This window comes from Melopsittacus undulatus, chromosome 2 (assembly GCF_012275295.1).
Source record: "Melopsittacus undulatus isolate bMelUnd1 chromosome 2, bMelUnd1.mat.Z, whole genome shotgun sequence".
Classification (NCBI taxonomy): domain Eukaryota; kingdom Metazoa; phylum Chordata; class Aves; order Psittaciformes; family Psittaculidae; genus Melopsittacus; species Melopsittacus undulatus.
The window spans coordinates 110,892,337-110,917,817 of NC_047528.1; the positions used below are offsets into that span (position 1 = coordinate 110,892,337).

At 45.6% G+C, this 25,481-nt stretch overlaps 1 protein-coding gene across 1 annotated transcript in view; it reads right to left on the reverse strand.

Moving 5' to 3' along the window:
- Positions 1–25,481, reverse strand: part of LSAMP (limbic system associated membrane protein) — a 298,010-nt gene that overhangs the window by 20,610 nt on the left and 251,919 nt on the right. Inside the window, exons 4-6 of the mRNA XM_013128443.3 lie at positions 5,791–5,925; positions 1,916–2,036; positions 816–964 (exon numbers count right to left, since the gene is read on the reverse strand). Coding sequence (XP_012983897.1) covers positions 816–964; positions 1,916–2,036; positions 5,791–5,925 — 405 coding nt within the window. The remainder of the gene's footprint in view (positions 1–815; positions 965–1,915; positions 2,037–5,790; positions 5,926–25,481) is intronic.

Genomic DNA, 25,481 nt, shown 5'->3' on the forward strand with positions numbered 1-25,481 from the left:
CTATTTCTTGTGGCAATAACAACGTGTGATCCACGTTGAGCCCAGGTTTTGGACCTGGAGTTGGGAACTGCGTCTTGAATACACCACAGTGTGTACCTGTGCTTGGTTGGTAGGTGAGGGGCTCCTTTAGGGTCAGGTTTGAATCAGAACCAGCAGGTAACTGCTCTACACTTTGGTCTAGTCCCAGCTTCTGGCTGTTTACACTTACTATGACCAACTCAGTAATTGAAAGGTAGCAGAATGAGATTTTATTCCATATTTCATCTGCTGATTACCTTTCCCCCCATGTTCCCTGCGGTATGCCCTGTTAAATCATTCTGTCCTTTCCCACTTCTTCCCCTTCCACTTTCAAACTCATTTCTCTTTTCCTTGACTCTCTCTTGCTCTCCTCAGGCTCAGTGGCTAGTTCTCTCAATCTCTCTGCATTACTTGTCATTTCTCAGCTCTCACAGACCCTCCGAGCCCTGACCTTCTGTCTCCTTATTAAAGGGGCTGTCATTATGAAGGGGTTTTTGTTTCCAGTCTTAAAACAAACATGTTTGTATTATTTTAATGAAATCTCATTTCAGCAAAGAAAGTCAATCAAAGGGCTTGACTGTAAACCTTTTAATTTGGCTGTGTTTGTGCTTCATGGCATGTATGAACATGTAGCTATCTGAAGCAGAGCACTGAAAGCCAGTTCAGTGCTGGTGGTTTAGGGTAGAGTGAGGATGGCAAGCAGATGCTTTCCTGGGTTTTGGTCACTGTGTGCTTCCTACACAGCCTGGTCTTTGTGAGGGCAATTGGAACCTCCCTTCACCCTCTCCCATACTTACTGTAAAGGTATAGGCTGGCATTTGTGACTCCCAGCTTGTTGGCAGCCACGCAGGTGTAGTTCCCATAGTGTTCCTCAGTGACGTTGGCCACCATCAGCAGAGACTGGGTCCCCGTGCTCTTTATCTCCAGACCATTGGCGCTGTTTATCCTGGGAAGGCAGGAGAAGAGGGATGTAGTGCAATGGCAGTTGTGTGTTGGGAAGGAAATCACTGCTCAGCAGGCAGTAAATCAAAGTCATTCAGCTTAGCTGGCAGGTGTGCATGGAGGGAGGCAGGAAGGAGATGTGAGAAGGAGGAGACCAAAGAAGGCACTGATGGAAAACAGGAGAAGGGAATGAAAGGAAGACAGAGTGCAGTAGGGTGAAATGCTACCAGAGGAGCAAGAAAAGACAAGGGAACAGGAGGAAGCCTTTCCTCAGCACCAACTTACACTTGGAAATGAGCACACAGCATGGCCAACTAAGGGCTAGTCACAGCTGGCCAAGGAGTTTTTAGTGGAACACACCAATTCACGTGTTCCAATATGTGCATATACCAAAGCTGAGTCACCCCTGAACCTGTGCACATTGGTCACGCTAAAAACCAGAATAATAATACAACCTTCTTAATGCCAGGCAGATGCTCAGGTACAAGGGACAGATCCCATTTCTCTCTTCATTTTCTCTCATAGACAAACCTGGGTGGCTCAGGTCATATAGATGGGAGAATCTTCTTACACCTCAGCAGCTCCTTCCCTTACATGAAGGGCACCTAGAGGGGCATTACCTACTTGGAGACTAACACTGCCTAGTTTCTGTCTGTATTATGGTCCATTTAATACATGAACATCATCAGGAAGAAAGAAGTATTGATATCTTAATTGTGTATTGGCCTGTAAGTGACTAAAGACACGAGCTCCATCCTCTACATACATTTCCTTCAGCATCCCTAGCACAGAGAGGGATTTCCTCCTCTTGGCTCTGCTGAGTCTGATGGGACCATCGTGACTTTCATGGTTTGTGAAGAGTAATTTGTTTGAGGAAAAGAGCTGGTGAGGACCATAGGTAGTTCCCTAAGGATCTGAAAAGGAGAGGGGAGGAGAGGGGAGCTAAAGGTCTTACCTGGTATCATCTCTGTACCACTCGAAATCAGGTGTGGGCACTGCTGACGCCTCGCACCGGAGTAAGGCTTGTCGTCCTGTGGCCGCTTCATTGCTCTTGGACTCTGTGATGGTGGGAGGGTCTGCAGGAAGGAAACACACGGTCACATCACACACTTCCATGTGGAATAAAACACTGATACTGTGAAAGGGCTGGCTTCTCATGCAGATTATTCGGGCCACTGGAGGCCCATGGATGCTGCTTGCAGTGGCGGATGCTTCCTCTGCTCCTCTGTAGAATACCTGCTCTTTGAACTGTCTCTAATACACCACCTTAGCATCACTCCTTATGTGTGCTTCCCTTCAGCAATGCTGAATAAAGTGGTGTCATAAATGCACAGGCATACACAGGTACAGTTAAGGTTAATGATGGACTTCTGCAATTTATGAATATTCACCTATGGATGTCTGGTTCACATGTGCTCATCAGAAAGAAGACTTCATCAAGGGTAAAGGAAGACAGCAAAAGTAAAAGCAATAAAGTAGGAAGTTAACACTAGCTTGCAAAATGTTTTCCATACCACCTCTGTTGTCTAATGCAAAAACTATAATAAGAAAGAAAAGGGCTGAGACAACATGTATAAGATAAATACATTCATGGTTTCAAAAGGAAGAGCTTTATTAGGATCGGTGGATGTGCCTTTGAGAGCCAGACCACTTGTTGAGACATTCTTCTGAGGTGTCTAAGGTTATAAAACCTGCCCATGCTTCCTCAAAGGCTCCAAGAGGGCTTGCTTGTGGTTGCTCTGGGTAAAGCTTGCCTTCAGCCCACCACAGTGCTCCAACCTCTTCTTACTTTGAAGCCTGGTAGCTGCTCCATGGGCAAATATCAGTGTGCTCCTTTGGAGCCAAGTCTCAAGGCTGGCTGGGTGGCAGGAAGAGGAAGCACCAACACCTTCACCCCCAGCCCCACATTCAAAAAGTTAAGTGACAAGCTTTATGTGTTAAAATGCACATTCTTTAATACCTGTCTGCTGAAAGGGATCACGGAATAAGTGCCTTGTCTCTCATCACAAATACTTGCATACCCTGAGATTACGGGGTTGCAACTCAGACAGCTACAGCTGAGCCCCAGTTACCATAAAGCACACTCTGCATTTACAGAGCACAGCTCTGCTCTTTGTATCCGTCCCAGCAATGAAAGGCTGAATAAAGGAATCAAAATGGATTGTCTCAGTCAAAGAAAAAAATAATTCTGTCTGGAAAATATATGGGAAGAAGTTTGTTTGTGAGCACATTAACCATCTCAGTGTGATCCCTTTCCTGACCTTAATCGGGATTTTATGCAGGGCTTTAGGGATATTGCAGTGCGCCCTCTAACATCATAAATATTAATAAGTGTACATAAATAGGATCCTACATTCACAGGCTGCGGGTTCACGTAAATATTTTAATTTGGGAAGGAGGAGGGGTGATAAAAGGATGGTGAAGGTGATTTTTTAAGCATCTTTCTTCGATTTTTTGGTTCGAGCTGTATATCTTCTTGCCATCTGCAGTGAGACAAACCTTTTCCATTTTACTGGAGCCAGCACAGAAGTGAGTCACTACATGAACAGGCACCTTTCTATGGGCCTGCAAAATGACCTCAGCAGGCCCCTTCCTCTTGCTCATCCATAGACACCCTGCTGGGATGTTTAAAAGACAGCCCACAGGGGTAGCCAGGGTGCACCTCAGCCACCACCGCTCTTGTTAGGGCACTGCTGCAGCCCTCTCCCAACAGACAAGCAGGCATTGACCTGCTCTCAGGAAGCAGCCACTCTGTGTTTAGCTGTGTGCTGCTGGGGAAGCCAGGAGTGGGTTCCCTTCAGCTCTTTCCCCTCTCCAGGCCTCAGTTTCCCTGTTTGTGATGTGCAAGGGCCATTACTCGGGAAGCCTGAAGGTGGTAGTGTGAGACCAAAGCAAGGCGAGGATGCTCTCTCCTGCATTCCTGGCTGATGAGCTATGTGCTATACAGTCAGCCAGTGATAAGAGATGGCCAGGCAGCTCCTGAGGTTGGGTAGGTCCCATTTTTGAATCTTACTGTAGTTTTCCCACTTTCTGCTGCTTGTGGTGTAGTTTGAGGAATCAAGATAAGGAAAGATGTATGCAAATACCTTGTTTCATTCCCCAGACAGAACTGATTCAGTTTTCCTGTGTGTGGCCTCCTGACCTCTCAGATATTTCCCCTTTGTTTTGAAATAAAAGCTTTGTCCTGAAGGAATCTCTAAGTTGCTGACAATACAAAGCAGGCCACATAATATTACAATACCCTCCCATATTATATTTTCATATATTCCAACAGCAAAAACGTTTAAGATCTTACTGTAACATGGTTATTATGAGTTGAAACTAAGTCAAAATCAAGCATTCTGACTTGATGCAAACAATCTGTTTCAGTCCCGTTAAAAGCATCATTGAAATTATGTTTCACAGAAATATTTGAAAATATTAATTGGTTCTCATGGAATGTTCTTGGGTTCACAAACTCAGCCGGTTTTGACAGGAAAAAACCTCTCAGCAGTTGTAGTGCAGAAAATCTGTTACTACAGTTTCACATCAATGCCAAATCTGGCCCATGAAGCAGCTGGTATTAAATCACTGCCACCCACTATCTAAGGGAGTTGTAACAAACTCTGTGCATTCTGAAGATGCTGCAGGGAGCCTATAACCTTGACTTCTGAGTGAGACAGACAAGTTGATATGATGTGATGGCCCAAAGGGAAAGAACGAGACAAAGAGCAAGACTGGTATTAAAAGGTGTTAAATTCACCTTTTAATGTGCTAGCAAATTAGACTGGGATGGGCTGAAACACTTGCTGCCATTAGGTGTGTGCCCTAACCCGCTCTCAGGAGTGCTATTCATGTATCAAGGCCATGCATATGTACCCTGAAACATGTCTGTAACCATCTCCAACTTCAGTTTAAGTTAATACTCTGGTGTTTAAACTGAAGAAGGTCAAGAGAGGATATACCTCCCATTCATCCATCCCTGCTGCAGTGGTATTAGCCTCCAAGCAACGAAACAGAGAAGGGAGATGGGGATATTCACTTTAAATCACTCCAGTGCTAAATATGAGCAATACAAATATGGAGGTGGACATAGACACATGTAGGATTATAAGAGTAATGGCAGTCTGAAATATTGTGTGTCCATGTGAGAGGAGCACACCAGCAGAGGGAAATTAAGCCCATATGGGGGATGGAAAGAGTGCCCTACTCATACAGCTAAGGATCTAAGCCACATAGCTAACTGTGCCTCTGTGTGGTGGATTGCCATATCCTTTAGTCAAGCCCCTTTCTGCATTGGTGCACAGAGAGTCTTTTAGAGGGCTTTATGCTAATAACCTCAAACCAGCATGAAAGTCAAGTTTTTTGTACCCTCTCATTAACACATGCCCCTTCCACACATGACTCCAAACCCTGAGCTATGATACCGTTGGGCTGTGATACCCCTGGGCTGTGATCCCCATGCATGCACTGCTGAGATGGCTGTGTTCAGGCAGGCATGTGTTCACTCTGAGCTGGCTGAACCCTCCCTTATCTCTCTTTGCTGCCTTGCTGAAGCTTCTTTTCACGCTACTGTTCTCCCAAATACCAGTGAGTGAAAACAAGGCATCGCCAGTGTTTCTGAGGGGAGAGGCAGGGACAACTCACAGCTCCTCTCTTTTTGTGTCTCTTTCTCCCCTTTTCTTTCTTTTCTTATATATTACCAGGTTTAAAGCACAAACTATCCCCTATGATGTGTCTGACTGCAGATAGTTTCTTTAGCATCCCTCTCTCCCAGTTCAGATCATATAATATAAACCCAGATAAGGTAAAGCTGTCCCTGCTGACCCACTCCAGTTGTGATGTACTCACAGTTCACAGTGACCCGGACTTGCTTGACGTCTGCTGAAGCAACCTCATTGGCAGCTTTGCATTCGTACTTGCCCGATTGCTCTCGCGTGATCCCTAGGATCTCCAGATACTCTTCCTCGCCTTCAAACTCTCTGCCTGATAGGACAGAAAAATACAGATGGTAGCACTGTTAGGCACTGAGATTTGGGAAGCCTTCTGCTTAATCGCTATGGAGGAACAATCACAGCACGGATTCTGCAAATACATAACAGTTATGAATGATTCTGAAGTTATTTCAGAAGCTGTATCAGCAGGATAATAGTGTTTAATTTAGTTATGGAAAACTTGGGTTCTGGAAATCTGGAAAGAAGCACATATATGGTACCCAAGCTTTTCATCTCACAGCCTGGCCAGGCCAAGCAGCAAAATCTCTACTGCGTAAGAGTAGGTTCCTTGTTGTGACGGCCAAGAACTGGGGACCAGAAAGGCTGGTTTAGGGCCAGATGGGTCCTCAGATGTGATGGTGTATTGTCAGCACCCTTTTCTCCATGGCAAAGCTGTCTCTCAGAGCAACCAGCACCCTGATGTGCCATGGATCAGATCCTGTTAAACACGGCCAAACTGAGAAAAACAAAGTGTACACTGATCTGCAGAGAGTAATAATCACCATGAATCCCTGGTCTACTGTACATATGCAATGACATATTTAAGCCTTGCTGCCTCGCTAACGCAGTTTTGAGAGCCGTGGCTTGACCATCGGGGTTACAGCTCAGGGCAGCACTCAGGGGAGGGCTGTGGCCTTGCCTTTAATTCACTGTGTGACCTTGGGTGAGTCGTTCCCTCGCTCTCCCTCTGTCAACTGCTGCTAATAGCCCCCTTCTCCTATCACCTCCTGGTCAGAAAAAGGCAGTGAGATTAATGCATGTAAACCGCATTAGAATCGCTGCATGAAAAGCGCCAGGGAAGCGTGAAACATTAGGAGCAGTATATCTACCCTATTCCTTCAGGAAGCAAAGTAAAGGCTTTTCCTGGAAAGAATGTGAACCACATTAGCAGCAGTGCAAAGGGAGATGCTTCTCTCCGCCGGGAGGGCTGCAAGCGGTGGTCTGCAGCATGCAAAGCCACAAGCCCCAATTGCATGCCTGTGTATGTTCAGAGAAAGCATCCCCTAGTCTTCAAAAGGCTTAAAGCCAGATTTCAAAGCAAAACAAGAAAAGGTCAGCTCACACCGGCTCCCATTCAGGTTTCTCAGAGAGTGGTCAGGTTTTCCAAAGCAACTCTCTGCCCAAAAGACATTTTCAGTTCGATAGGTGCCAAGCACTTCTGAAACCCTGCTCATTTTGTGTATGTGCTTAGAGTTGATAGATGGAGTTCAGATAGTGCCTGTGAATACAGGACTGTTGCCTTGGCTCTGCAACACTGCATGAAAGCAGTGGGTAAGCCCCGTCTCTGGAGCTCAGGCTGCAGTGAATCCCACCACACAGGCACAGGCTTGCTGCAGTGCGCTGGCCAGGTCAGGCTGGTGATGCTCGCAGCATGCATTTTCCTTCTGCATCAGAGGCAGGCACTCCAGCCACTTCAGAATCTGCTCACAACTCTGTCCCTTACACAAGTATTTTTGCCTTTTCTATAGTTTTTCTTTTCCCCAGGCAATTTTCAGAGCCATTCCAGGGGAAAACCACCCGCTGTCATGGAGGCTCAGCGTGAAAACAGCTGTGTACCTATTAAACTTATATAAAGACAATAAAGACAATGTTTCCCCTCTCTTTCAGTGGGGCTGTCCAGCAGTCCCTTTTCCAGCTCCTACCCAATGTTCAGGTGAGTGGAATTCTCATTGCTATGTCTAAGCCTTATAACTTTTGTGATGCAGTTCTCACATTCCCTAACAGGCTTTATTGAGTGATAGCAATGTATTTTACAGGGTAGGGAAGCAAAGTTGATTACTGATGCCTACCCTGTGCTCCAGGACACAGGTCTGTGCACTGGGGCTGACACTATGGAGTGTCAGTGCGGAACGAAGGAGGGTGGGATTTTCACAGGTACTTTTATCACTGCAACTCATGAATATCTTAGGGAATCTTCATCCCTGTAGGAGCAGGGTTAGGTGAGTCACAGTACTGGAAGGGACTTCAGTCACCATCCAGCCAATTTCCCCAGCCTCAAGGCTGGACACATAGGTCATGTCAGGGAGACAGCCATCCTCTGCCCTGCAGCCGCTCCAGACAATCTGTTCCTGTGCTTTGCCGTCCTTACCACTGGAGCAGTTTCCCTGAAGTTTGACCCGAGCCTCTCTTGCTGCAATTTAAAGCTATTATTTTTGTCTTAGCCACTACAGACAAAAAGAACAAATCATTCCCTCCTTCTCTGCAATAGCCTTTTATCAACTTTTAAATCACTTATGTTCCTCCCTCAGTTGTCATCATTTTTTTCCCCTCCTTTCTTTCTTTGGCTGAACATTGCCAGGGTCTTTCAACCTTCCTCTGTAGGTGAGGTTATTTTAGACCGTAGATCATTCTTGTTCCTTGCTTTTAGACCTCTCTGACAAGTTCGCATTTTTCTGCAAGTGCAATACCCCAAACTGAACACAGCGTTTCAGATGAGCTCTTATCATGGCTGAACACAGGTGAAGGATTGCATTGTGGCTTCTGCACTGTGCCGCTGTCTGCACAGCCAATATATTGTTTGTGTTCTTGCCAGAGCATGATTCATTTTTGGTTGGGAACTCTTAATTCCCAGATCTTCTTATCACATATTGCTACCTGCTAATAACGCTCTTTGAAAATCCCACTCCCAATTTGAGCTGACAACCAACACTTCCTTCCTTTCACAGCAGCGCTCCCAGTTGGTAGGTCAGCCAGTTGACTGGAAAGTTAATCAGACATCAGGGAAAGACTCACAAAGAAAAGGTTAAAACATAATTTGCCTCTGCTTTGCAAATCATTTGCTCTGCAGTTCTGCCTTGTTTATACACAGGGTTCATTCCAAGTGGGACTTGCTTCTCCTGCAATTTGCCCTTGTCACAAGACTGTCATCGTAATGAAAAGAGGGTTGAGGGTGACTTAACCAGCTCTAATGGAGTGGCACCCTCATTAAGGGTGCTGTTAATTCTGTCTGTCAGAGAACCACATCAATGGAGCTCCAAAGTGTCTTACAAGGGTACATACTTTCCTAAGGGAAGATGTTTTTCAGCTTCTCCCCTGCATATGTACATGCACTTAAAGTCTAAACCATGTACCATCTCCAGCAAGAGAGCTTTGACAGCTATGGGCAACCCTTCTCAAGGCATAGAATCACAGGATGGTTTGGGTTGGAAAGGACCATAAGATTACCCAGTTCCAGCCCTCTGCCGTGGGTAGGGGTGCTTTGCACCAGACCATGTCACTCAAGGCTCTTCCAGCCTGGCCTTGAACACTGCCAGGGATGGAGCATTCACAACCTCCCTGGACAACCCCTTCCAGTGCCTCACCACCCTTGCAGTAAAGAACTTCTTCCTTATATCCAACCTAAACTTTCCCTGTTTAAGTTTCAACCCGTTACCTCTTGTCCTATCACTACAGTCCCTAATAAAGGGTCCCTGCCCAGCATCCTTGCAGGCCCCCTTCAGATACTGGAAGGCTGCTCTGAAGTCTCCACACAGCCTTCTCTTCTCCAGGCTGAACAGCCCCAACTTTCTCAGCCTGTCTCCATACAGGAGGTGCTCCAGTCCCCTGATCATCCTCGTGGCCTCCTCTGGACTTGTTCCAACAGTTCCATGTCCTTTTTATGTTGAGGACACCAGAACTGCACACAATACTCCAGGTGAGGTCTCACAAGAGCAGAGTAGAGGGGCAGGATCACCTCCTTTGATCTGCTGGTCATGCTCCTTTTGATGCAGCCCAGGATTTTCTGGGCTGCGAGCACACACTGAAGCTGGCTCATGTTCATTTTCTCATTGACCAACACCCCCAAGTCCTTCTCTGCAGGGCTGCTCTGAATCTCTTCTCTGCCCAACCTGTAGCTGTGCCTGGGATTGCTCCGACCCAGCTGTAGGACCTTGCACTTGTCATGGTTAAACTTCATAAGGCTGGCATCAGCCCACCTCACAAGCATGTCAAGGTCCCTCTGGATGGCATTCCTTCCCTCCAGCATATCAACCGAACCACACAGCTTGGTGTCACTGGCAAACTCGCTGAGCTGCTGGTTTGCACAGCAGAGCTCTCTGGGAACGAGTGGAAGGGAGGACTTCTCTTTCCAAGGGCATGCCAAAGACATGAATAGGCCTATTCAGCTCCTCATTCCCCTGCTCCAGGAGACACATACAACCTTAACACTTCAAGGAAAGTTTCTGTGACAGTCTCTTGCTGAAACAGTGGTAGTACTATTCTTGTCCCTGCACTGGTGACCTGTTTCAACCCTGGGCATCAACATCTTGCTACACGACCTCAACTACTCTTGCGTGCAAGAAAGACCCTTTTGCTTGCAGCCCTAACTAACGCAGCCCAAATGTACTCTAAGAGTACATTAACCATTTGTAACAAAAAGCATTTATGTGAAATTGAGGTGTCATAGTACAGACCAGGGAGAGGAAAGATGTATCACAGCGTGTTAGAAGAATGTCAGGTTGTGATATCTTGCACAGCGCTGTAGAGATGTTTTCACTAATTCACCTTGGCAGCCAGATTAGGTGAGTCATATTAACTGTAACCTCTAAGAAAAAAGTGGGGCAAGGGGAGTAGGAACAGGGCTTTATACATTGAGCAAATTCACTAATGTTTCTGAGCAGCAGCCAGCTTTGGCAGGGAGCTGATGGCTGTCACTATGCAGTTTATCAAAGCAGAGAGAGAAAAGGCTTGGACAATGCCCTTTGGTACAGATAACAATGAACATATTCTATTAGGTGAAGAGAGGGACTGCGAGCTCCTGGCAAGCGAGCCACTCCATTTCCATTAAGAGAAGACGTTTGCCTTGAGCATGCTATCCAGGGATGAAATCCTGACCCTACAGCCAGACCTTCCTTGATGACAAGGGTTATCTCCTGCCTTGTCTAGCCTGCTTTGTCTGGTTCAGTACAACTCCTTCCTAGTGAAGGCCTTTCCAGGTTTCCTTAGGGCGACAACTCCTCGTGCAGCACAGCTCTTCTCATCCCAAAGCATCCCTTCCCATAGCAACCTTCTTCCCTGCAGGTTTTTTTGCCTTTCACATGTTCATAGCTAGAGCTTCGTTCGCTGCTGCAGCCCCATTAAACACTGTCTTGCCAAGCTGTAGCTCTTTAACTCTGCCCCAGTAAATCAGAAAGAGGAGCTTTCTGCTCTGGAGGCTGGAGATAGAGACTATGAGCCTTGGAGGCTTGACAATCAAACCAAGAGGGAACGACCCCGAGCAGAGCGAGCCAGGCGCCTGCTGCTGCTCCGAGCTGGCAGAGCCCTTTCTGCAGAGGGATCTGCAGCAGGCAGCTTTGATGTGTGCAGGAGGAAGGCTTTGAAGGTCCGCTTGCCTCAGCCACATTTCCCATCCCCTGGCTTCCTAATTGGACACAGTCAAGTAAATAATGAACCCAATCAGCAAACCTGCTTGGCAATGCTTGCCTGCTGGCAAGAAGTCCCTCTTTCCCTCCACCCTTTGGAGATAGCCTTGTACAACCCTATGGGCTCTGTATATCATCCCCTGCTGACATGCACACCTGCCCATGCTCAATGTATATATTATATATATATGTTTATATATAGATACATATTTTATATATTATGTATTTTATGTATATAAATCCCACTGCTGTGCAGAAATAGAGACTTACACACACCCATATTTATGGGTCTTTCCCACCTCCACTCAAACGGCCCATTCACTGCCACACATGGTCACTCTTTCCTCAAAAGCTAAACTCTCCTTTCTAAAATGACACACAGGCAGATGAAACACCTCTTGTATTGTGTGCAGACCACTCTTTCAGGTTGGCAAGGGATCAACGATGCTTTCAGCCTTATGCTCTACCAGAGGGGTCTTTCTCTTCATGCTCTGGTTCCTTACCATCTCCACGTGGAAGTTAGTCTGCAGGGTGGTAGCTACATTCTATAATCCATAGAATCATAGAATGGTTTGGGTGAAAGAACCTTAAAATCATCCAGTTCCAACACCCTGCCATGGGCAGGGAGGCTTCACACTAGACCATGTCATCCAAGGCTCTGTCCAACCTGACCTCGAACACTGCAAGTGATGGATTCTGCTCCCTCCTCTTCTGTTTGTGCATCCATCACTGTGCTCCTTCTCCTGTAGAAATCCCTTTAGTTCTCTTTTATTTCTTTTTTTAATATTGTTGTGGTCTAAACTAAACTTTAGTTCAGACTCACTGGAAGTATCTGTTTGCATTTGGTATGTGGAGAAAGAGATCAGATAACCCTGCGTCTGTGTTTGTTTTCCCTCTAAGCCTCTTTGTAGTTGTGGAGAAGGGAGAGCAGAAGGGGTTATGCATCTTTGTTGGGCCCTCCCCTGTCTCAAACAAGATGCAGGGAGATAAGAAAGATTGCAAATCAATAAATGCCATTTGAAGTTTTTTGTGTGTAGCAACTTCCAGTGCTGAACTGCAGTTTTTGTTCTCTCTGCGCTCTCCATTTGTTGTTTAAGGGTTTGCTCACCTAACTTTCTTCCTTCCCTCCTTCCCTCTGCACCTTACATTCCCCAAGAACAGGCTTCTGAAAGACAAAAATAGCTGAGGGAGCCTTTCACATACTTGTTTTGTTTTACCTCCAGCTGGGATCTTTATTTAGTTTTTTTAATTCAAAACTTTGAAGATCTCATTTATCAGCCTCTGTCTCTTCAGCCATCACAGATTCCAATGAGCTTGGCATTTTTTTTCCTGTCCCTTAGTTGAAGAGCCTTGTTTTTAGCAAAGAGATCAGTGGAGAGCAGCAGATGGTGGATGAGCAAAGGGAATGATACAGTGAGGAAAGAAGGCAGATAAGCTAGTGTGGGGCATGGGATGTGGTGAGAATGGGGAAAGCTTGAAAGCAGGAGGAAAATAGATGGAGGATAAATAGAGGGGGGATTAAAAGAGGAACGGTGCTGGGAGAGAGAAATGCAAACAAAGTGAGATTCTTCAGTGACTGAGATAAAGAGTAAATGGTAGTGAGCTACTGACAAAGAGAAATGCACTGAGACAGAGCAAGTAAGAAAGACGGGAGGTGAGACGGTGGCAAACAGAGAGACGTATGGCATGGAAAGAGGCACAGACGCCCCTTGTGTAAAGGGAGCCATGAAATAACAACTGCCAGAGGGACAGGAACAGAGGGGTCACATGCAGCAAGGCAGTAATTACTCTGTTTAAGCAGCAAGGCACAGCAGGGTATTTATTGTTTAAGCTGGCCTCATGCCTCCCATGCCCTCAGGTCTGTAGCTATTACACATAAACCAAAAAACTAGTGTGTGCCAGGGAGGGCTCTGGCCCGGCTCTGGCTTCATGAATAAGAATGAGTCAGATCAGGAGGAAACACCCTGGCATGGTTTCCCTTGGCCTTCACAGGACCGTGCTCATCCTCAATCTCATTTTCTCCTTATGTGCAAAGCTGGCTGCTGTGCCTCCCGAGCCAAGCACTGTGCCTAAGGTGGCCCACAGCACGAGTGACTGTTGGCATGGACAGGGTTAAGACAGACTGGGATCTTTATGGTTACTTTTCCCCCCCCCAGACCCACACATTTAGCATGCAAATAAAACCCTCCAGGTAGAAAACACCCTCCCCACACTGAGCACCCATCACTGTGCTCTCTCTCGAGGGACATCACAGACCGCTTGGGACCACTCACTATCACTGATGTCTCTGCACAGGAGCTGGAGGCCAAGAGCTGACAGGTCAGACACAACTTGCATCCTGGCCATGGGTGCTTGAAGCAGCCACAGAAGGTCTGCAGCATCTCCAGATTTCCATTCCCTCTTCACTCATATTCATAAATGACCACTGAATGTCACCTCGCTCTCTCAAATACAGAGTGTGGGCATGGAATTGTGTGCAATATACTGCTGCATCTCAGGAACTGATTAGATTTCGCATTCCAAATCCACATGAAAGAAAGGGAGCCACTCCCTATAATAAAATCCAACCTTGCTCCAGGTCAAAGGCTTCTGTTTGACCAGTGGTTTTCTTTTGCTTTTTCTGAACCAGAAGAAACAATTAATGTTCTGCCTCAACTTCTGATATAATTGCAGAAAAATTATTTCATGACAAAGAAAATTACTTTTTTCCTTTTTTTTCCCCCAAATTACTGACTGAATTTAACCCAGATTTGCTAACTCCTTTTTAATGAACACAAACAGCATGTTCCGGATAGATGAATTGCTCTTGAACAAAACTTGGCTGTGATGCCAATGTGTAAAGTAAATTATGAACCATGAGGAAAATTTAGTCATCTAATGTCACAGCTATAATATTACACTCCCTGAATGCCACAATGTCAGTTGTCATGACTATGCCACCAAAACATCAAACCTTCCTTCTACTGCCAAGAAAATGACATATAAACATGAACAAACCAATGCTTGAGGTCTGCACCCCCAAATTTCTGTCTTCTGAAAGTTACTCTGTGACAATGTAAGGAGAAGGTATCATCAGCTAGATGAGTCACTAAGATGACACCAGGTCTTTTGAGTGTCTTAAGAAGGCTGGGGTTGGTAAATACTCAATGGCCCCATGCTGGAGCAGCAGGTAGAGCAGGTTGGAAGCAGGAGCTCTGACAAAGCATCACATCCCATTCACTGGGGTTGTTTGGTGTGCACACATTGAAGCAGCACAACAATCCCTCGCTCCCAGCACTGTGGTCAGGGAGCTGTGGCATCTTCCCCCACCACCTACCCAGCTGAGAGGGGGAGCAGAATCAATTGGTGTTTGTTTCTCACTGTGTTCAGCTGATAGCTGATGCTTAGGACTAGGTTTTCTTTCATGTCATGGAAACCTATGAAAGGCAATTAAAATACGACAGCAAGCAGTCAACCGTTACAGTCTTCGGTGACTCTGTCAGTTGATTTCCCTCATTAGGCCTCATATACTCCTTTCCCTTCAGATTCTCACATTTTGGTGCTATCACCATTGCATTTGAAGACAAGTTCTTCCTCACAAATGCAAGACCAAAGGAAAGAGCAATAGTAACAAGCTCCATTCGAGGCAAGTTCCACAAGAAACCTGGCTGAACCATACTGCTTCTGTCCAGCCGATGAAGAGCAGAGAAGGACTGCAACGTAGTACCTAGTTTAATTCCACAAATCATCACATCACCTTAGGGAAACCTCATGTGATGATGCTCAGTGGTACCAACTGTGTCTGTTTGTCTATCTAGGCACTATAGGGTTGGTCTATGCTTGGTGGCATCTTTAAGAATCCTTGTTATGTTCCATACAAGAGTCTTGTGTCTCCCATAGAGCAAGAAGTGCTCAATATACTACTGAGCAAGAATCAAGTGGCTCACTTCCATAGACATCTATGAAAATGTTGCCCTGTTTTTAAAGATAATGGGTTTGTTCCCTTCTGTCTTATGTCCAATCATACTTCTTGGGATGAGGAGAAAGAATGAAGCCAGAACTTCAACCCGACTTAAAGATTTAGAAACAAAATTAAAGAAGACCCCAGAGATTCAACTTAGCCCATAGAATTCCATCCGTTCATGTTTGAAACCTGGGAAAAGGCTTTAAAAATTACAAATGGGCCCAAATTTACTTGAAATGGGTCAGAGCAAAATCTTGGAAGATTGCACATTGCTGTGGCTCATCCTCTGCAAGCTGGAGCCGAACATTTCATGGCCAGATCACACAACCCCTCAACCTCCTGTGCTTCTGCAAGACGGCAATTCCTGCAGCTCATCCCTGTTTTCAGGGAGGCTACCCTGAACACCATGTTCACAACTAACACCTAAAGACCAAGATTTCCATATCAGCCTGGGCCTTGCCACTGATCTGTTCCACAGCTGTAATTTTCAACTGAGAAAATGAGGTCAAAGAGTTAAGCCACCCCTCAGCAAGATTTACCCTTTCAAAAGCATGTCAGTGTGTTGTGATGCCTGCCGCCAATGTTTGTATAGGTGGATTAGCTCCCTGAAAGAGCATTCTGTTTGCTTTTCTGTTGGCCCCTCTCCTTGCTGCAGTGCTTCTCAATTAGGTCCAGCACAGTGGACTGCCTGACACCACCCCCTTTAGCTGCTCCCAGTGGCAGGAGCAAAGGGATATACTCCAGGGAGCCCAACAAGGGATCAGGAGATGAGGCTGAATGCCTGGGTTTAGGATTGAGCAGGCAGGAAGCATTGCCAGGTATCAAGGTAAGGATCACAGAGGGTTTGAGGCAGGATGGGGTGTGCTGAGAATATATTGTATTGGCTCACACACTGCAGGGACTTTTGATCAATTGGGCTGGCTCTTGTGATATTATCATCTGAGCTATCTGAGGTTGATTCATAGTGATAGTGGTCCAGATAAATGATTGCTTCAGTCCAGGATGTTTAATTCCTATGCTGTTAGCCACTCCCTTGCTTTCCAAAGAATAAGGAGACTTGCAAGGCGCTGCCTGCAAAGGAGAAGGAAGGCTTTTCCTCAGTGACTAATATTGCAGCGTGTAGAGTCCTACAGGGGAGGTACTCAGAGAGGAAATACAGGCTCTGATTTTGAGCTCTTTTAGCTCCCTGGTGCAACATCTACTATTGCAGGTGCAGCTGCTGGTCACCAGCACTATTGCAAACCATGACTGTGAGGCAGGGTGTCTCCACCAGGGATATGGAAAGAAGAGAGGGATCATCAGAAAGGGAGAAGACAGAAAATGATGAGTAGAAGAAGGGTTCAAAGCAGCTCCTTTCTGACTTCTTCCAGCTTACTCCATGAGGAGGGGTCTGAGGGCAAACCAAAACAGTATTTCATTGCCTTTGTCCTAACTCCTAATACTCTTCCTTGTGATGCTTACAGAAAACTTCCAACAGCTAACACTGCTTGCATGAGAAGACCATGGCAAAACATGTAAATCAAAAGTGTCTCAATGGGCTTTACCTCTCTGTATCTACCTGTTACTGTCATGGACAGGAATCCACTTACTTCTGCCCTCCTGACTCCCCAGATACATGTATCTTGCTCTGACAGGAGCCCCTATCTCCTATTGGTAGCTCAAAGACCCAGGAAAGCATGGAAAGCCATCTATTTTATGTTGAGGACTCATTGGCTGCTATCTACAGAGCTCCTGAAGAGACAGGAGTTTCTTCATTAGAGCGCCTTGGCGACTGCACACTAGTGAGAGTTCTTCTGTAACTGAAACAGCAGTTGTTCCAATTAAGTCAACACAGAACAGGCCACCTTAATCACCAGCACGATTTCATCTTCCTTAAGGAGAGAGGGGAAAGAGGAACCTCTGATAAGAGAGAAGGAAGAAGAAGAGAAGTGCCGAGTCCATTTGCTCCCGGTTCCTCAATTTAGAGCACTAAGGGATGTCTCTCATCTCTCTGTAGAGATTAATGTGAGCTTCCGAGGGCATATTTTATTAAATGGTTATATAATAATTAATGCTTGAAAGCAGGGTTTCCAAAAGCCACTAAATGCTTTAAAAGGACAAGACCCGGTGGCTTTCAATGGCATTTGTGCTTGCGAGTCACTCAGGTGCACTGGAAAACTTCACCTCTACTCCCTTATTCAAATCAGTGCCTCATTTACTCCATCAGCATGACCTTGCCAGGCTATGTGAAAGAAACTGGTGGCAGAGGTGAAAGCCATGAGCCCTCTAAGGAGAGGGTCCATGTTTCCTCAACCCTGGTTGGAGGGAGGGCCTGAATGAGAAATCCATCAGCTGAGGAGCAAGTACCCAGACACCAAGGACGCATGAAGAAGTAACAGGATGGTAATTCCCATCCTGCCTGTCCCAAAGCCTGCAGCAGGGATGCACACCCAGCCCTGAGATGAGGCATGCCGGCAGGCCAGGTAGAAATGCTGCTGGCAAGCTAGGAGGCCAGTGGGCCAAAGCTTAATAGGAAAACAGCAGTGATTTGTCTTCACCACTATTTATGTTTCAAGCACGACAGCTTGTCAGTGGTAGTGAGTGCTGCAAAATTTACTGCTCCTCCGATCTCTGCCACAGTTGCATGCTTGACAAGTCACTTCATTTGAAGGGCTCGGTGTTGGGCTGGGCTTTCCTCCCCCATGCTCTCCTTCAATGAAAGCCACAAACCAACTGCTTTTACACTGCAAACTCTTCCCCTTGGGGGCTATATTATCAGGGTGTGAGTTTAGAGGAGAGGGATGTTCCAGTGTATTCATTTTTAACCCTGATACACACCAGCCATTTTCCAGGCCACTTCAGTGCAGACATGTGTCTGACAGACATGACTGAACCAAACTAATAATAGCTGGGCTTCAGAGCTGGGCAATTGGAGAACATGGGAGTGTGCTGAGCACCAGTGGGTACCAGCAGGGCTTGTGGGTGAGAGCTGCTGAGCATCGTAAAGAAAGCAATGCAAGAGCTCACAGGGATGTGAGAGGAAACACAGGTGCGTGAAAGACTGCACAAGCATTGCATGTGTGCGTGTGTATGGGTGGTGGGGGAAATACACATGGACACACGGGTGTGGAAATGGAGGTATGACAGTGCACTAAGGTGAGGATGTGCACTCTCAGGCACGGAGAGAGGACAAGATGATGAGTACAGGGGGATGCCTATGGTCTTGTATACAGGCAGCAGAGCTGCACATCACACAGGAGTGGGTGCTTCACCATTTCCTCTCTCACTTTCAGAGGACTGCAGTTCAGAGTCTCATTTCCCACTGCTGTCCCAAGTGTTGCTTGGTGCCTGCATCCATGCAGCCTCTTGCACGTCTGCAACAGAACACCTTTCGGCAGGTGGAACAAGAGAGGAGACCTCATTAATGGTGAAAACCTATAAAGGCTGGTTTCAAACACTCCTGGAAAGCTGCAGAAGGGAACTGAGGCTGCTCTTTGATGATGTGGGCATATAAAATGCCAGACCCTCCCTTTTATTTCATAACTTGTCCTCACTGCACTATAAACACCTTGTTGAAGGGCTCTGGTCTCAGTTGGGTGGAAGCTGCTCTCCATCATGGGCAGCACAACATCTCAAATGCTCTGACTCTTCCTTTGGCTACAGATACTAAGATAAGGTTGTCAGGAATATGGTGCTATGAAAGACAGAGGTGACTGGACACATCCTCCTACCCCAACCACTCCTTTCCTTTCTTCTATACTGCTTTCTCCCGTACATATTCTCTTGATCTCATGCATAAGATCCTTTCATTTTGTTCTCTCATGTGCACTCAGTAAATCACACACATGCATGCACACAAACACATACTCTACACAGACTGCTATGAAGAAGGAGGACACATCCTCTTTTTTCCTGTCACAGGGGTGCAGGACCATTGCGATTCTCCACCAGCCCTTTAGGAATCTGTTCTCCTCACTTTTCCAATGGTGCGAGCTAGAGGCCCTTGTTCTGCAATTGTGCCACATAGTTTATACGATTAAATATAGCATCTGCAGCTATATCAGCTGGGCTAATAGTGACAAGTGCTATCAATCCTTATACTTTAGTGAATTAGTGAATAAGCAGATCACCAACTGGGGACAGAAATCTCCCCTTGTCTCTTATCAGCATAACATAGAAACTGCATGTCTTCATGTCACCGTAGCACAGAACAAGGTTGCAAACAGGCCAATTCTCTTTCTCTGGGCAGTTTACAGTGCTACAACACAGGGCTGTATTGACAGCAGCCATATTGACCGGCACCACATAACCTAGCATCCCTCCTTTACTGCAGCACCTTCTCCTCTTTATCAGCTTTGCCACTGGAAGCATCTGCAATGGGTTGTCAATACTATGTCCTCGCCCTGCTGATGTGTGGATCTCACTGACACAGATTGCCTCTTTAGAAACCCAAGAGTGGATGAAGGGAAACAGAGGGAGGTGGAGTTTGTGAGTTAGAGACTGACAGATAGTTTGGGGTATCTTCTATTCTTTCTTTGCTTCACTGCTTTCCAAGCAACATAACAGACATTTTTATGAGCGGCTCATCCAAGGCTGCTCTAAATTTTACTGTGGGTGGGGGAGAAACATGGCAATCATGCCCTTCCATCTGGCCTCCAAGGACCAGGAATTCATCCACAGTAATCATCCATGCCCCGTGGATTGAGATCCTCTGACACTTTTACTGGGTAATAGCCCCTCTTAATAATCCAGCCATCCAATCGAATTCCTTTTTATCACCTCTCCAATACCAGCACTCCATCTGAGCACTCTATAGGAGAGGGCTCGGTGGGGAAAGAAATCCTGCCACTTCTGACTGTAAGGTATTGAAATAATATCTATATATATATAAAGGTTTTCAAATCCCCTCTCCCCAAACACTTATTTCCTTATTTCTCAGCTGCTCTCAAAACTGCTGCCCTTGTATTTCTAAGTCTGGCATTCCAAATGGGATGCTGGGTTTGATTAAAACAACTTCCTGGCTTATAGGTTATGTCAATATCCTGGTGGGATTTTATGCCACTAATCTCAGCAGTCTGCAATTGCAGAACAGTTGAAGGAGGGGAGGAATGTTAACTACATTAAAATGGCAGATTCACCTGCAGACTGTATTTTTCCCCTGCTTCAGGAGCAGAAGGTCCTGAGATAATTTTCAGGCAGTATGAGCTTGCATATACAGGAGGATTCAACAAGCAGGAAGGAGAGGGAAGAAGAGAGAGAAAGAAGGAGAATGGAGAATAGGGAAAGAACTGGCAAGACAACAGTAAAACCCTCCAAAAAACAGCATCAAGAAGATAGTTTGTGAGGCACAAGTCTTCAGGAGGAGGACAGAAAAGGGAACAGATAAGGAAATGAGACATAGAGCATGAGACATAGATGAAAGGTTGATTAAAAAAAGAGGTGAGGGGATGCAGAGGGTTAGGGCAAGCCAGCAGAGCTCTGTGCAAGGTGAATCACCATGGGAAAGCAGTGGGGAACGTAGTTAATGTTGGCTGGGAATGCAAGTGGTAACTGAGGCCCGAGTCTTTCAGATATATTACAGTTATATTGATCTGTGGTAAACAACTTCCCTGCTCACAGGCAATATAAGGCTGTTGGCAGTATCACTGAGGGTATGTACACTGCATGTGTACACACCATCAGACACTTAGATGGTAGATACACATGCACGGGACACACAAGGGGGAAGAGAGGAAGGTTCCCATGACCTTTGATAGTGAGGGCTTGGGACAGAGTGGGAAAGTTTGGTGCTGACTCCTCCTTACTTGCTGCCCTCGTCATCTCATTAAAGGCAGATAAAACACACCATGAATTACCATCACAGTTCTAGATAAACAAGTGCTTTCATTTCTACCTTCCTGAATACAGAAAGTCCTCTAGAAGGTGTCAGTTACTAAAATGCTCCATGTTATGATTCAGCCTGTGTTTCACAGAGGAAAGCAACACTTTGAGCCTCTCCAGTAGCTCGTCACTGGGGTCATTCGAAGTTTCAGTGCCCTCACTTGCAAATCTGTTCTGGCAGGCAAAGGCTCCTCATGTGTTTGAGCTGCCTTAGCTTGTCACGCAGGGCAGGGACAGAGCCTGCAAGCAGTGAGGGGATGGGGATGAAGCCCACCCTGCTGCAGACCACAGGTCTGCTCCTTATGCAACGTGAGAAATGGTCTTGCCACTCTGTGACCTCCTGAACTAAGGCAGTAAGTAATGAGAAGTAATGGGAAGTAATGGGAAGGCCGAGTTCGTTACGAGGGGGAAGAGATCTCCACTCGGATCTGAAAAATCCTGATGTCTTCTACAGCCCTTCTCCTCTTCCAGCTGGAGGCACTTGTAGGGAGTCATGGGAGAGAGCTAGAGGGATGAGAAACTGAGATACCTATTCAGGTATTTGTTTACTGCGTGCAAAAGCCTTCCTGAGCTCTTTGCAAACATAAATTGTCTGAAGGTGACATATAATAAATACATTCTGAATCTGAACCTCCTTGGGGCATTTAAGTGTGCTGCCCCTGGCAGCATTCTATGTTAACTCATGTACCCCTTGCATAATGATTCAGGGATTTTACTGCTTTAACTTGGAGCAGGCACCAAGTTGAAGGCAGGAACATTTGACTCCATCTGTGTTTCTGTACACGCAGTCATCCACAAACACGGTTGATTTCTGCACTAGCCCAAAGGCAAGCCTGGCTCTTTCAATAACAGAAAAAGGGAAGAATAGACAGTTAGGAGCCATTGGGGACACACAGTTGGGTTAATGCTGGCAGAAAGCATCTAGCACTGCTTAGAGTCATAAGCAGGGAGATGGTCTTGCTTCTCTTTCTAGGTGCGAGCACTAATCCCACCTGCATCACAAGCCTTGTGATTTGGGACAGGAACATGGGTGGTTGAGATGCTCACCTATATTCTCTTGTCTGTTTTCTGCATGGAAGTGCTAGCAGGCTTTCCAGTTCCAAGACTGCAGTCTAGGTGATAGATTAAATCTCAGCTTAGGCTAGAGTCTTTCTAGGGAATGAGCCTGAAGAAATTCCCACTGAGTTTTCTCAGGAGAAATGCAGTCTAAGTTAGATGCAGACTAATAGCCTAACACTTGTTCCTCTCTAAAAGCAGAAAATGCTCAAGGCGTTTTTCTTGTGCTTGTGCAAAGACACTGATCACAAACCTGTATACAGCACCACATTCTGGGGCCTTTCTGCAGGGAAAAATCATTAAGCAAAGTCATACATATACCCAGCAAAAAAGGCACGAGATGAAACACAACTGTGTGCAGATGGAACAGTCACAGCTGTTTCAATTTATGAGACAAGAACTAGTATTCCAAAGACAATACAGGAGTTTTCCCCTTTGAGAAAGTTATTAATCAGAATTCACTCTAAGTCCTACTGTATTTATATGTCCATAAACTGAAGAGCCCCGATAGAGGTTATCCTGCATTCTGCAGGGCTTTGTCCTGCCAGGAAGAGCTCACAAGCCTCAGGCACTGCCATCTCAGAGGTCTGAATCACTTCTGCTTTTTGACCCACCACCCCTCTCCTTCCAGCTTCTTGACCATTTTTTCCCCTTAAGTTCACATACCTATTTTGTCTTCCTCTTCCTACCCTCTCTCCCTCCTCCTTTCCCCTATTTTTATCTTTTCTCCTTCTACTCATATTATCTAAAAGACTGAAACCTAACCGTAACTCAGTTGAGTTACTGCAATGACAGAGAACATTCATGGAGGAATAGTGTATTGGAGAAACATCTAGGAGAAGAGTTCTTATACTTGCAGCTTCCTTTTGTTTTTGTAGCTGTCTCTCAATGGCAAACACATGTGGCAGTTGTTCCAAGAGAGATGATGCCATATCACACCACATCGCTTCACTTATGGAAGCTGGTCTGCTGGAAATTCCCTTGAATATGACCCACTGAAGATGGGTTTGGTTTGAACTGATGACGACCTGTGTCTATTTGTACTTGAGGTGGAAAGTTCATGGCTACATATATTAGCTTTGATGCTTAGGATATTTATCAAGAAAGCAAGAAAACAACATTAGATATCATGGTGGTGTAGAAGAGGCAGTAAAAATAGAGAGATCAATCCTGCAGTCCCATGCATACCTGCTCTTTAAAATGGGAAGTTCAGTGTAGCATGGAACATACATCCATGTTTCACTCTCAGTCACTAACAAGGAAGTGAGAAACTTAAGGAGGTGGCACTTTATCCAAGAAGGAAAAACAATGAATCAAGCAGCTATATAAATAAAGGACACTATCTTCTTGATGGAGGACAGACAATGGCCTGGGTGGACCACTGCCCTTTTCCTGGGCTTAGACTACTCTTAGACACATCCTCCGTGTCCTGTTGTTTTCCACTTCTGTCTTACAGTGTCTCCACATGCACTTTTCTATACATATATTTATGGATAGTCAACTTTATATAACAAAATTTGTATGCAGCAGGCCGGAAATGAAAGTATAACAAGCACTGCGGAACTGATCTAGTCCTCATTAAAAAGAGAAAAACCTTCCTTCACCAAGTATGACCTAGTGTCTGTATCTCCCATTTTGGACAATATATACTGTGCTGTACATACAATGGAAGCAATAAAGAAGCCATTATGTAAAATAAAACCAGGCTTCCTAATAGGGCAGTGAGTGTTTGGCATGCAGTCATTGATTTAAACATCAGCCAAACAGGTAATGATTAAAAGATGAGAAAATGCCTGGTCTCACTCAAGAGCCCAATCAACACATTGCAAAAGCCTTCCACAGCCTTTACACAATAATTCTCTGGCTGACTCCTGCTAAGTCCAAGGTGCAGGGGGTGGAAGCATTTGATCCTGCTGCCCAAACCCTCCCCATTTGGAAAACAAAAGGCTTCAGCTTCCAGTATTTTCAGTGTTGTCCTCCCTAGCACACGAGCCATGATATAAATTAACCAAGAGCTTGGTCTTCTACAGCAAGCAATGGTCAATATCCACACCAACAGACAGAAGGTCCTAGAGGACAAAAGCAGCAGCAAAAGCATCTGTTATTTAGTACTATAAAAGCAATGTTCTTCTGTTTTCATTGCATGTTTCTACCTCAACCAATACTCCTTTGTGTCCTGAGATACCTCCTTGTGCCCATAGGCTCATAGCCAACCCGCAACCCAGTGTTAAACAGGCTTATGCTGAAACACTCAGGGTTTTGAGGCTGAACAAAAACAAATTGGGAACAATGCAGCATACTGGAGACAATCTTTAGAGTGAGAATTATATGAGCCTGACATGGAAATAACTGAGTATCTCACTGATTTGTACAATGCTGCTTCTCTTTCATTTCACTTGCTTTTAGCCAGCCGACTGAACTGTCTCAGGAGACACCCTGGTTCGGGGTTCATCTCCACACAGCTCTTCGTGTCCACCTCCTCCTAGTAACCAGCCTTTCTCTTCCAATTCCCGCAGTATGAATAAGAATATCTCTGCAGGGAAAAGTCGTCTTTCTCTGCAATCCCCAGTTTAATACCCTGACATGGCATCAATATCTTGCTGCTATCTCTTCTTTTTAATTAAGTTCTACCTCTGCCTTTTATGCCCCTTCTCTTTAAGCTGTTCAGTTTTTCCTCTTCTCTCTGCCTTGCTTCACCCTTCCTGGTGGGGTTTGGTTGTTTTTCTTCCCCCTTTCCCTTTCCTTCTCTCCTGGAAACTTGCCAGTCATACAGCAGAAGGGAGCACACCGAGAAAGGTTAGGCAAACACAACATTATGACCAGAATCAGCAACATATTGCTCATTAAACATTTAAAATCAACAGTTGCTGGCTTGATCTGCCAATACTGTGAGAAATGCCAGTTTTAGCTCAAGGTGCCTCTCGTTTCCAGAATGGCTTTATTTATGATGTGGGAGTAAGAACAAAACCCTACCTCCAGTGGCCAACAACACCCAAGCTACAGGCGGCTCCATGGGAAGTTCCCCAGTGAGCACCAATAGCTTCTGCCTCCGCATCACCCCCGCTGCTTTCCAGAAACAAATGGATGTGTAAGAGCACAGAAATGTGTTTGCAGGAGATAAATTATTTATCTGAAATTTACTGTTGTGAAGTCAGCGTAATTCTCAAATCCATAGACATATTTTGTGTGCTGATAGGATGTTTCGAACAGGGGGCATTTGGACTCATTTCCTCCCTCCTCCTGCAAGTATTAACACGATAATGCCTCACCTGGAAAAGGAAAAAGCTGGTGCTGGAGCTGGGAAAGCAAGAGGATAAGAGGCTTGTAGTTTTGTGTTTTGTGTCCCAGTAA